At 33.0% G+C, this 13,570-nt stretch overlaps 2 protein-coding genes across 3 annotated transcripts; one reads left to right on the top strand and one right to left on the bottom strand.

Moving 5' to 3' along the window:
* The first annotated feature begins 575 nt into the window (after nt 1-575).
* Nucleotides 576-6,222, top strand: EYE (conserved oligomeric Golgi complex component-related / COG complex component-like protein). Its single transcript, XM_068612884.2, has 10 exons — nt 576-1,002; nt 1,207-1,296; nt 1,400-1,519; nt 1,628-1,729; nt 1,813-2,093; nt 2,264-2,409; nt 3,088-3,286; nt 3,612-4,281; nt 4,975-5,304; nt 5,621-6,222. The coding sequence occupies exons 1-10, from the start codon at nt 718-720 to the stop codon at nt 5,900-5,902; spliced, it is 2,505 nt and encodes an 834-aa protein (XP_068468985.2). The 5' UTR covers nt 576-717; the 3' UTR covers nt 5,903-6,222.
* A 3,690-nt stretch (nt 6,223-9,912) lies between these two features.
* On the bottom strand, nt 9,913-12,829 carry LOC137818865 (LUC7 N terminus domain-containing protein). Of its 2 annotated transcripts, XR_011082159.2 has the most exons (8): nt 12,612-12,784; nt 12,382-12,510; nt 12,050-12,089; nt 11,401-11,476; nt 11,100-11,300; nt 10,773-10,982; nt 10,288-10,691; nt 10,043-10,186 (listed from the first exon to the last, which is right to left on the bottom strand). XR_011082159.2 is itself a non-coding variant. In XM_068622501.2 (7 exons), the coding sequence occupies exons 1-7, from the start codon at nt 12,652-12,654 to the stop codon at nt 10,350-10,352; spliced, it is 1,041 nt and encodes a 346-aa protein (XP_068478602.1). In that variant the 5' UTR covers nt 12,655-12,829; the 3' UTR covers nt 9,913-10,349. The 2 variants fall into 2 exon arrangements, 1 of the variants encoding a protein (XP_068478602.1); XM_068622501.2 differs by having other exon boundaries at nt 9,913-10,691; nt 12,612-12,829.
* Nucleotides 12,830-13,570: the final 741 nt, after the last annotated feature.

Here is a 13,570-nt window from a genome sequence, read left to right as displayed (position 1 = left end):
AAAATTAAATTTATAATTATTTTGATCAAATATATATTTAATATGTTAAAAAATAAATGTATGTAACATAAGTATAATTTGAATTTCAATATAATGTAAAAGTATATGTTATATTTTTCCCAAAATATAATTTATACAGTGTCTGAAATTTGGCAAATTATGTAAATTTTGCATTTATTGTCTTTTAGACGAAAAAAATGTTCCCCTATAAGAAATCAGATATTTCGTAACTGCAACACTGACAGACACTGATACCACACAAACAAACACAGACATGGAATACATATAGTTTTTAAAATATAAGACATACAAATACAAATAATATCTAAAATGTATAACATGAAAGCACATATATATATATATATTAATTATAAATTATATAAAGAATTATGTGCACAACTATGTTTCAGATTTTTTTCTGATAAAAAGATGTTTTTCATGATTGATTTAAAATGATTTATTCTTTATTTTATATTCATAATAAAAAATTTATACAATAAATTTATATGTAAAAAATTAATATATTTTTCTATTTTAAAATTATGTTAAAACTATATTAAAATTCTCATAAATTCAATAAACATTATTCACGCTCATTGGGGTAAATTTGTGCTAGAGAAACCACCATTGAAACTGTTGGGTGAGTCTGAAGAGAGAAGAAAAGAAGACGATTGTGTGAAGTGGTGAGTTCCTGGTTCTGGTTCCGTTGCTGTGACAATGATGCTAGATTTGGGTCCGTTCTCGAACGAGAACTTCGATCCCAAGAAATGGATCAACTCGGCATCTCAGAGTCGTCACCCTCAGGACTCTTTGGACAAACACCTTGTGGACATGGAGATGAAGCTCCAGATGGTATCCGAGGAAATCGCCGCGTCGCTCGAGGAGCAGAGCTCCGCCGCTCTCCTCCGTGTCCCACGCGCCACTCGCGACGTCATCCGCCTCCGCGATGACGCCGTCTCTCTCCGTTCCGCGGTCTCCTCCATCCTCCAGAAGCTCAAGAAGGTACGATCGGAGTAGGTTTCAATCTGTCTTGTTTCTACCTTAGGTTTTGGAACATTGAAATCTGTCATCTCATTGAGCTCAGCAATGCATCGATTATAATAATTGAATTGTAGTTTTACAATGCTTTTGGTTTCATTGAATGATCTGAAATTTTGATCTGGTCCCTGAGATCTAGCACCTGTTATTTTGCTTTTCATATTATAGGCAGAGGGATCGTCTGCTGAATCTATAGCTGCACTTGCTAAAGTCGACGTTGTCAAACAGAGGATGGAAGCTGCATATGACACGTTGCAGGTAGGGATTGTTAATTTGCATAGCTGATAGTTGTTAACTTAATTCAGAGACACTCTCTATAATGAGGCTAATAAAATTCACTTCCTTCGCAATTTAATGACAGGATGCTGCGGGATTAACTCAATTGAGTTCGACTGTGGAGGATGTATTTGCCAGTGGAGATCTCCCTCGTGCTGCAGAAACTCTTGCTAACATGAGGCATTGCTTGTCAGCAGTTGGGGAGGTACAATTTTCCTGTTCCGGATGCTTATCAAGTGGCTTAGGCTTTAGATTTATGATTGGTTTCATATAATTTTGTGTATTTTCACCTACCCTCGCCCTCTATTTTTAGGTTGCTGAATTTGCCAACATAAGAAAGCAACTTGAAGTCTTGGAGGATAGGCTAGACACGATGGTGCAACCTCGTATTACAGAAGCGTTATCTAATCGCAAGGTTATAGATTTATAGTATCAAATACGTTATTTTGTGCTATGATTTGCATTGAATCCCTTGTCTTAACTCTTGTTATTATTCAGGCCGATGCTGCTCAAGATTTACGGGCTATTCTCATTAGAATTGGAAGGTTTAAGTCTCTGGAATCACAATATATAAAGGTGCATCTGAAACCAATTAAGCAACTTTGGGAAGATTTTGATTCTAGAGAACGCGGTAATAAGCCTGCTAATGAGAAAAATGAGATGGAGAGGATATCAAGTGGTGGTGATTTTCATTCAGTTTCACCTGCAATACCATTCTCCACTTGGCTACCAAGCTTTTATGATGAGCTATTGCTTTATCTTGAACAAGAATGGAAATGGTACCTTTACTAGTGTTAGCTTCCACTTACTACTGAACAAAATTTGGTGCTAATGCATCTTTATTTTTCATGTCAACCTACTGAAAAGCCAGCTAGCACAAACATGATAATACTAATCAGATTTGCATATTGAAGTCGCATAATAAAAGCGTTTGAGCTGTTACTTGCAGGTGCATGGTTGCTTTTCCTGAAGATTATAAAACTCTTGTCCCGAGGCTACTAAGTGAGACTATGATGACTATAGGAACTGGTTTCATATCTCGTATCAACCTTGCCATTGGAGATGCTGTTCCAGAAACAAAAGCACTGGCTAAAGGTTGTTCTTAGATCTTTTGAATGATTTCCTGTTGGGAAGATGTTGACTTTATTTACATATTTATAATAACATTTCATTGCATATGATAGAACTTTTCACTATAAATAAATGGTTAGCCTTTTTTTTTTCTTTTTAAGTCATAATGGATTTGAGCCCTCAACACCCGGCTGTTTCCTATATGTTAATAAAAATATAAAATAGTTGAAACTGTTGTGCCCCTTGGAGAACTATCTTGGTCATTAGTTCTTGCTCCAGTGAATTGTTCTTTCTGTTCACACTTGAAGAGCTACGAGGGACTAACAAAACTTGTGGTTTACATTGAGGTATATAACAAACAAATACTTCCCTTAGTTCTCCAGTAAGTCCCAGTATACGTAATTGATCATGATTTACTAGTTATTGTATCTTGATTAATGCCGAGTTTCTGGGTCCCTTTATCATTTATGCAAAGCTGCAATGGATCATGAAATCTTATATTTTGTTCCTTCTCTCTACAGTTACCTTTTGAATTAGATTTAGCATAGGGGTTCCGTGTTCTTGAAGAAACCAGAGGTTTTAAGTTTAGAACTGTGACAATTCATTGTATACCTTACATTTAACTAACGTGTAATTTAACAACTATTATGCTATGTGTTAACTCTACAAGTTGTTGACATATTAGCTCATGAATTTTCATAGGTTTACTAGATACTTTAGCGGGAGATATACATAAAGGCATTAAGATTCAAACGAAGCATCTTGAGGCCTTGATTGATTTGCACAATATGACTGGGACCTTTGCGAGGAATATTCAGCACTTATTTTCTGGTTCTGATGTCCGAGTTTTAATGGATGTGCTGAAAGCTGTGTACTTGCCTTATGAATTGTTTAAACAGAGGTAAAAACTTATTTTAATTTGAAGAATAACTGAAATATTTAAATTAAATGTGGCTAATCATGCCTTTTAGCACATTGCTTCATTGTTATTTAAGCATTGAGTGGGTCTATGGAAGAGAATGCTAGCTTCACATCTCACAATGTCTCGAGAAGTAGAAATATAAAGCCAGAGGAGCAGAAAGATAAATTTTAATAAACTGTTTTTCTTTTTTTTGGGTCTTTTGATTTATCATGCACATTATCTGTATGTATGAAACCCTTTTAGAATTCCTACTACAAATATCCAATTTATCCTTACTCCATCTTATATTGAGTATGTCCTACAGGTATGGACAAATGGAGCGTGCCATCCTTTCCTCCGAGATTGCGGGAGTAGATTTAAGAGGAGCTGTTATTCGAGGGGTGGGAGCCCAAGGAGTTGAACTCAGTGAAACAGTTCGTAGGATGGAGGAGTCTATTCCTCAAATAATTATACTTCTCGAAGAAGCTGCAGAGAGATGCATCAGCTTCACTGGAGGTTCTGAGGCAGATGAGCTGATTCTTGCCCTTGATGACATAATGTTACAATACATTTCCACTCTGCAAGAAACACTCAAGTCACTGCGAACTGTTTGTGGTGTGGATTATGGAAGTGATGGTACTTTTAAGAAGGAGACAGAGAAGAAGGATGGAAACCAAAATTCTCGGAGAGTTGATTTGATCTCAAATGAGGAGGAATGGTCCATAGTCCAAGGGGCATTGCAGATCCTGACAGTTGCAGATAGCTTGACTAGCAGATCTTCTGTATTTGAAGCATCTTTAAGAGCTACTCTTGCTAGATTGAGCACAACTTTATCTTTTTCTGCATTTGGTTCAACTCTGGACCAAAACCAGACTATTAATAGTAGGGTAGAAAGGGAAGCTTCTTATGGCGGAAGGGCTGCCTTGGATATGGCAACACTGCGGTTGGTTGATGTGCCTGAGAAGGCCAGGAAACTCTTTAACCTTTTGAATCAGGTATATATAAGATTAGCTTTATTTTGGTCTCATTTTTTCTTTTTCTTTTGATTTAGAAATTGATAGAAGGGACAGTGAATAGATTGTGAATTTGAAATTTGGAGGAACCTTAAAGATATAATGAAAGGAATAATGACAAGAATGTATCGTACAACCCAATCCTTTAAACACACTTTTTGAATATTCCTTTCTCCCTCCTTGTGAGATTGTGCAATATGGTGATGATTTAACTATCCCTACCCTCCTATTCACATTGATTAATATTATAATTTAAAAAATTAAATAAGAAACAAGCTTCTGAAGTCAGAGTTCTTATGGAATTGATTTGCACATGTCCTTTGTTCTGTTTCCCTCCATCTACATGCTTCTACCATAACCCTTTGTTTGTTTTATAGTTATTCACATTGGTAAAATTTGTAACTTAAGAAATTAAATAAGTAATATTCTAAAATCAGAGTTTTTATGGAATTTGTTTGCATTGCACGCTTGAAAATGGTTAATGGAAATTTAAACCACAATTAAAAATTTATGCATGTGATTTTGTATGAATGTGATTCATTGCTTTTTTAAGGCCACAAGATTGCATTGGTATTGTTCCTTTAGTATGTGCTGACACACTTTGACAAATCACTTCGAGCACTTTTATTTTCTTTATATCCTCTGGTCTTACATAAAATATATTACTATTTGCAGTCTAAAGATCCCCGATTTCACGCACTTCCCCTTGCATCTCAAAGAGTTGCAGCATTTGCAGACACAGTTAACGAACTTGTATATGATGTCCTCATATCCAAAGTGCGACAACGCCTCAGTGAGGTGTCCCGTTTGCCAATTTGGTCATCAGTTGAGGAACAAGGAGGCTTTCCTCTCCCTACCTTCAGTGCATATCCACAGTCCTATGTTACCAGTGTTGGTGAATATCTTCTAACTTTACCCCAACAACTGGAGCCACTTGCTGAGGGAATCTCCAACAGTGAAGCCAATGATGAAGCGCAGTTCTTTGCAACTGAATGGATGTTCAAGGTAACTTATAATATAAACGAAGATCAAAGTTACAAAAAAAACTTTTTCTCAACTTGTTTGTTTAACCCTTTTTGACAAACAAAAACAATAATTTCCGTTTTTAACATCACGTTAAAATTGTTAAGTGTGTTTGAGCTTCTCAAAAAATAAGAATCAGATATCTGATTATTTTGGAGGCTACTGAGTAGCTTTTTGAAAACAAAAGAGAAATGATTCTGATCTTGGTATGCTTCTTAAGACCATGAATCTCTTTTCTGTATGCACATTAAATTACTAATGAAACGAACTTTTTCCGTCGGCTGCTGTTAAATTTTAGGTTGCGGAGGGTGCAACTGCACTTTACATAGATCAGTTGCGTGGGATTCAATACATTTCGGATCGTGGAGCACAGCAGCTATCAGTTGATATTGAGTATCTTAGCAATGTGCTTTCTGCTCTATCAATGCCAATTCCTCCAGTTCTGGCTACATTTCAAAGTTGTCTTTCTTCTCCAAGAAACCAACTAAAAGATCTTTTAAAGACAGATTCAGGAAACCAACTTGATATGCCAACAGCAAACCTTGTCTGTAAGATGCGACGAGTGAATTTGGACTCATGAATGTTCCTTACTAACTTCAACCAATGAAGCCCATTCCACCAACATATGTTTTTGCCTTGCAGAGGAGATTCTTTTACACCGGCAGTGCTTACTTCCAATTATTCGTCGTGTAGGTATACCCTACTCTCATATTGAATTTGTAACTACTTACAAAAGGGTTATAATCCGGGGAAAGGAAGATTAGTCTATCATTATAACAATGTATTGTTGTTTCTTTCTCTCCTTTGTTTGAAGCCAATCTTCCATCCCTTTTTTGTATTTATGTGCAGATCTCTAGTTTTATTCAAAGAAGTTTAACAAACTTATTTTAATTTTAAAAATAGGCAATTACTTCCTGCACATATCAATGCACCCAATTTTAGTATGAAAAGACGAAAGGGCTCTTAAATAAAATGGAGTACATATAAAAATTCATATTCATTTCGGAATGAAATTTTTGTATTATAGATTTTTAGTTCAGAATGGGATTTTGATTTTTGTTTCCGGATTTTTATTTTTGGAGAACAATAATTTCTTCCAAATCTATTTTCTGGAATGTATTGAATTTTCATTTCTGAAATATATTTTTGGAATGTATTATTTTTAATTTTGGATTTTTATTTCTGGAATGAAAGGTATTTTGGGAAATTTAAAACTATGGTGCAGGTTCAAAAAGATTTGCGTAGGAAGAATTTGCCTTAAAAATAAAAATAATATTCGAATAGAAACTGATAAGGCCTGCTACACATTATTTGGAGTGGATTCAGAGGGCTGAAAGGATAATGAATCTTATCATGTGACGTTTTCAAGTCTCAAGATTATGTGAAAAATTTGTGTTCATTTTTTGTTTCACTTTCATTAATTAAATGTTAAATAATTGATACTATGTGAAACTGTTATTTGAAGTTACTTTTATTTATTAATTATATTTCATATATATGTACATATAAAAAAGACTCTTAGAGGCAATAAAACTTGTTTGATTGTTTGTAAAGAAAATATTTTCCTTTTCTTTTGGTGTACATTAAATATTATCAGAGGGTGTCCAAGTATATTTATCAAGAAGATTACACAGTTTTTGTACAATACAATTTTGTTTTAATATATTTATTTAAGGATAAAAAAATTGGTGTAGACCGAGGCGTGAATTTATTCTTTTAACAATTTATTCTTAAATTTAATATCTTAATATTTTACAATTGTTGCAATTTCTATCATGTTTTTACACCTACAGATTCAAATCTTCATATTTTTATTTGAAATATTCATATGCTAAATTGACTACTTTTAACCCTCTTATTTCGAAATTTATAATTTAAAACGTCATATTCGTCCACAACCAGAAAAATCTCAATGTTTGTCCCAATTTGAAACTCAACTTCACTTTTTGTAATGTCTTCTAAATTTAAAAACAACTTCCAGATTTTTTTGTATTTTCAACTATTTATATTTTAAATCCATCTCAACTTCACTATCAATAATGTTTGTAAAAAAAATCTCAAAAGCTCCCTAAAAACTAAGATTATATGAAAGATAAGAGTGGATAATGATACCAAAATTTTTAAAATATAAATATATGGTTAAATTATCTGTTGTAGCTGTTAATAAGTATAAACTAACAGGAATAAATCTTACTACAATATTTTATATATTTTTATTGTATCGATGAAATCTATTTTATAGGATTTCAATTTTTCAATAAAATTTATTCGCATATCACTCATTACAATTTACAACTATATTTTACCTTTTATATTATTACATGTTTTCCTAATACTTATTCTATCATTCGTTTGAGACTATATCTTAAGATGTCTAGTCAAATTTTGAAATACAATAAAAGTACAATAATTTGAAAGAAAGATCATAGTTTCATTACGTTAACAAATATAATTGTTAAACAAATAATATATATAAAATAAACTATCATTTATATATTGAACTCTACTTGAGGAGTAATCATAGTAAAATAATAAAAGTTCAATTCAATCTAATTCTTTTTTAAAGGGTGTGTTTTTCTCCAAAAATAAATGGTTGAAATAGCATATTGTAGGTTCAAAAGTTTCCAAGTATATACCGAAATTTCATCAGTTGTAAAACAATGTGCCTTTTACTTCATCCAATAATTTAAGAACAAATTAAAGCAAAATGTTACTACGAAATATAATTAAAATGTGCCTGTTACTTAATACTCTATCCAATTCTTTATTTATATAAATACATAATTTATCAAAATCAATATTAATAGGTAGGTTAGATTGCAAAAAGAAACTATAAAAAATCATTTATCACAAACAACAGCTACAATTGTTTTTATCGGAAAGAATATCACAATTTTTCTCAACCAACAATCACCACTCATTACGTTATTTTTTTCCGTCTTCAAGATATTTTATTTACAAAGAAATATACGTAAACTATCAATTTAGCTCCAAAATATTACCCACTTATGTTCTTTATGAAAAACCCTAGTCTTGCAAATATTAAAAGTAGTGTTCAATAATCCTCCAAATATTTAAATATCCTTTAAATTGATCTCTGAACATCCATCACTGGGCAAATAATAATAAATTTAAATACTTCAGAAGTTACATTACTTGAGAAAGAGTAATGATTTAAGGACAGAGTCCGTGGTTCAATCAACCCAAAATTTGAACTTATGAGTCCTAATTGATTTGTCGTTTTTTGATCCAACATAACCCTGTTACCTTTTTTATTTGCGTAAATGTAGAAACTTTCTTTATTTTCACTAATTTGTAAGTGATACATTCACAACTGGTCCCAATCTACAACCCATGTACCTAAAATTTCAATTTTTTCATAATGACAAAAGTACCCTTTATTTATATCATGCATGAATCACAGATTCTTTCTTCGAACAAGTTGTCAATGTAATGTAACGTTACTGTTCGAAAATGGTCGCAAGACAATTGCTAAGAAAAAAAAAATTATCTTCATTTCACATTTGTGTTGTGTTTAATCATTCCATAAATTACACTTAGTAACAAACAAAAACAAGTTTAAACAGGAGGAAGAGGCTTGAGAAATAACAAAAATGCAAGAGGCTGGGTGAGTCATTGCTCCAAAAAATGGCTCATTTTATTTCCTTGAATCTTTACAATCTTTAAGATCGCAAGTTGGAAGTGTATTGACCCAAGTCCTAGGTTCATCAGAGATTGGACTGCTATTTTGAATAATAAGAAGCACATCGCTTTCTCCACATATAAAAAGAATACAAAAATAATAGGCTTAATTTTCATTTGGCCTCGTTTTTTATAACAAGAGGCAAGGGTTGTTTTCATGCACGTATCTATCTATCAAATATCACAAGGAAATTTGAGTTCCTGAACACCAAATTAAACGCTCTAACCCAGATATGAGAGACAATTACCTCCAATCACCCAGACAATAAAGGAAGGACGTTTGTTCATGAAAGGAGAGATTCTGCATTCCACATCAACGAAAGTTTTTCAAGCGAATGTCAACAATATCAAATCCCTGTATTTGCCAGTCCTTTCATTTTCTATTCAAACACTGTAAAACGTTATTTTTACAGAGGATGATTCGCCATCCTGTAATTACTTACCCTTCCAAAGTTCCCAATTGGGTAAAATAACTGTTTACTTATACTGGACTACATGAACTAATAATCTTTTCCCCGTCGGAACCCCATATAAAGAATGACATCAGGAAGCTAGGGAATAAAAATTAATTCTTCATTCAGAATATGATCATATCGGATGATATCACACACCAAATATATTATAAATATGCTATGTTACCATGGATTTGGTAGATAACTAACAACAGATTCAGTAAGGTTACCTATATCTTCTATACTGGTGCCTTCGGAATGTAGTTCAATGTCAAATTTCATGTCAGACTAAGCAGCATTTTTTTAAACCTGTGTTGGTTTATATCAACTTAAGAAACAACGGTAATGAAACAGAAAAAGGAAAGGGGAAAGAAAACAAACATTTCTATGCTGAACAAATATCAATATATTTGTCGCAGGGTATAAGATTCACAAGTTACCTCAATACAAGAGAAAACCATCCCCCTCGGCAGCAATGACATTCATTCATGTAATTTTGTGTCTGACATCTTAAATCAATCAATTGATTCCCAGAAATGAGAGAAAAGAAAGACTACACACAATGCTTCAGAGATGAATCATCATAAATAACTTAAATCAAGGTGCAAAACAAATTGTAAGAGAAGTTACAACAGTGAAATACCTACCTCAACCCTTTTCTCCATTAATAATATTTGATGAAACGGAGATTGTATAGTCTCAACAAAGCTCTGAGATGGCAAAAGTGTAAATTCACCCTTGATGATGACAAAAAGAAACTCAAGACTCCAAAAGCACATATTCATATAAGTCTTGGGATATTAAAGACTACCTCTTTTAAATTCAAATTCTGACATCTATCAAGAAATTCCTCTAATTTGAGCAAACGGGACTTCAAGAAGACCTTCTGTAGCCATGCTTAACAGGAGAACGTGATCTGCTCCGATCACGGTACCTGTCTCTACCTCCATTCCGTCCATTCCTCAACCTATAATCCACTCCCCTTCCCCCATCTCGATAGCCTCTACCATCATGTTCCCGAGACCTTTCACGCTCCGAGTCTCTATCCCTATATCTATCCCGCTCCCTATTGTGATCTTTATCACGGTGCCTATCCCTATCACTTGAATCACTTCGTCTCCTCCTCTCAGATTCCTTCTCCCTTTGTTTCTTCCGTTCTTCGGTCTCTTTTTCCCGAGCTAACTTTTCCTCATCATCAGCTTTCTCCTTAGCAGTCTGAAAACAGTACCAACATATATAAAGAAACATTTAATAATTTTTTTAGTGTGCAAATTAGTTCAAGACAACAAAACTCACCTTATACTCAGTTATGAAGTCACGAACCATGCCATAACCAACATGTTGCTTTCCTGTTACATGTGACTGTGTCCTTTCTGCAGCATCATTGGCCACAAGAAAAGAACCACAAATTTCACATAGTGCCATCTTCTTCTCCTGACCAAGCATCAACACCTTATCATTTTGAGGTTGTGTTAAAGCTGTCTTCTCAGCATTAAGTGTCTCCACCTGTAAGAGTAAGTCCCACCCAAACCCCCAAAAAGTGCTTAAGATATGCCAATAGTAAATCATTATAAGTTCAACTTGTATGCAAGGGAAAAAAAGGTATTGCATAATGCTCAGCACCTTCCTCATAAGAGCTTCAGCTTCATCAACTTTCCCAGCTTCGCCAAGAGATTCAACTTGTTCAAGAAGGTTCTTTATTTTCTCCTCCACAACAGATAACTGCTCGGATTTTTCAGCTGTCAGAGGTGGGGGTGGTGCTGGCTCAACCTCTTGAGCAAGGCGTTCTCGTCCACGTCTTACTCTTCTATCTAAGTCCATCACCTGTGGTTATTGCAGAACATATGAAGAATGATTCATCAAGATACAAACAACAGTAAATTTATGTGTTTTGGGAGGGAAGGACAACAGGTGGGTAACCTACCAATTTCTCACAAAATTGAGAAAGTTCAGCTTCAAATTTGGGTACATATGCATCATGTCTTGGAGATTTCTCAAAACTGAAGTCATCAATACAGTAAAGCTCATTAAATCTAAAACTCAATAATATAGTATGTAATAACCTAAAACAATGCACTGAGACTTGTGCTTTCATTTATCAGCATCTTATCATCAAATGTACACATATGACAAAGCAAAATCAGCAAAAGATAGTAAACTTGAAACAGAAGCAACATCAGTAAGGTCCATGTTGAAATACGAAAATAACACCAACCTATATTGAATATGATTATATAAACTGAAAAAGTTAATATAATACTAGGATCCACTTTTAAATGAAATTTTGCTAGCAGCACGACATTAAACAAACTTCAACACATCAATATGGGATTAACAGTAGCTAAATTTTCGCAATAGAGCCACAAGAGAAACCACTGCCTAAAATTTAAAAAATAGACAACTACAACTTCATACACGCACATCTAATAACAATCAGAAATATAATAGTTTTCGCACGTATTGCCAAATATCTGCAGCAAGACCGAAGAAGTTCCATACAGCTAATCAATAGAAATCTTATACGGCTCATTTACAAAATCCTAAATTATAGAAAATCAAATTTATTCGTTCACCTTTCTTTCAATTTTGGGTCGTGAATTCTCGGGCAAGGACCTGCAACAAAATTAACAGCAAATTAAGTAGAAGGAAGAATAATGAAATCCAGCCGCAGCCATCACAATAAAGAAGATCCCTATGTCGACGAGGGAATTCAATTCAACAGACACATTACTTACGAATTCATCAACTTATCCTCAGTCAAAGCTCACAAAAAGAAACATAAAAAAAACACTCCAAACCAAAGCCATCGCAACAATCTAACGAAGTAACAGTGTAGTTGGATTGACATCAAGACACGACAGAGAATTAAAATCGAATTATTCGTGATAAAATTGATCAAACGTACCAAGATCACTGCGCGTGTTGACGAAGAGATCGTGAGGGCAAAAGCGCACCATGTAGAATCCACACACTTCCTTATCGTCCCAAGTAACTTCCTTATACCCCTTTCTCTCTTCCTCCGTCAAGTTGCGGGCTGAGAAATTCACCGCAGTAACAACAAAACAAACAACTCAATCAATTAGACAGTATTGGAATTCGAATTCGTGATTCAGAATGCGATGAACAGAGACGCACCTGCACCCATGAGTTCGTCGAGCAAAGCTCTCTGAGCGTCCATGATGAATTGAAGAAAAGAGATAACCCTAATTCGAAAAACTTGTTCTCCAAATTGGAATGAGAAGAGAAGTGTTCAGAATAATGGATTGCGAATTTGGTTTATAGGGTAGGGTTTGTGAACACTAGTTAAATGGACAGTTACCACTTTCTTCTATCTTTCTCTTTTTACTTTTTTTTTCCTAATTTTCTACTTTAAATGTAAATATTTATTAAAAAATAATAATAATAACAATACATATTACACTACAAATAAAATAAAGAAAGAAAGAAAAAGTAATATTTTTTTTATAAATAATTGATTGTAGTTGTATCCTAAATTTGTTTTCTATTACTATAATAATGATGATTTAACGTTCATTTATTTAGATTTCATTCTTAACAAAATATTTTTAGAAGATAGAGTAGAATAAAAACCATTAATTATAAAATTAACTAGTGTAACTATCTTAGTTTCTAAAATTTGTTAAATATATATCTTATTATTATATTTTTTTTAGTTTTTGTCTCTTCATTATAAACGAGTAAAATCCAATTATTTATTTATAATGTTATGTAATCCACTTCTTGCTTAATAGGATTAGGAAAATTTTACATTTAAGTTTTCATTAATTTGAACTATTAAATAAAATTTCAATGATATATATTCGTACAAAATTATTAAATAATAATCAAATAAAAAATAAATAATCACAATTAAATTAGATACTATTTTAAAAGTTATAAAATATTAGTGTATAAAATATTAGTTAATCAATATAATAACTAGTTATATTAATTTTTATTTAAATATTTTTATAATGTCAAATTTATATTTTAAATTAAATTTATCCAAATGAAATGACTCCATTCAAATTTTTATTGAGGTAAAGTAAAGTACGAGTCATATGATTTTTTTTTCCTGAGGTAAATGTAAATAT

This window comes from Phaseolus vulgaris, chromosome 11 (assembly GCF_051622355.1).
Source record: "Phaseolus vulgaris cultivar YP4 chromosome 11, ASM5162235v1, whole genome shotgun sequence".
NCBI classification, from domain to species: Eukaryota; Viridiplantae; Streptophyta; class Magnoliopsida; order Fabales; family Fabaceae; genus Phaseolus; species Phaseolus vulgaris.
Note: the sequence above shows the minus strand (reverse complement) of the source record. Positions and strands in the feature narration are given on the sequence as shown.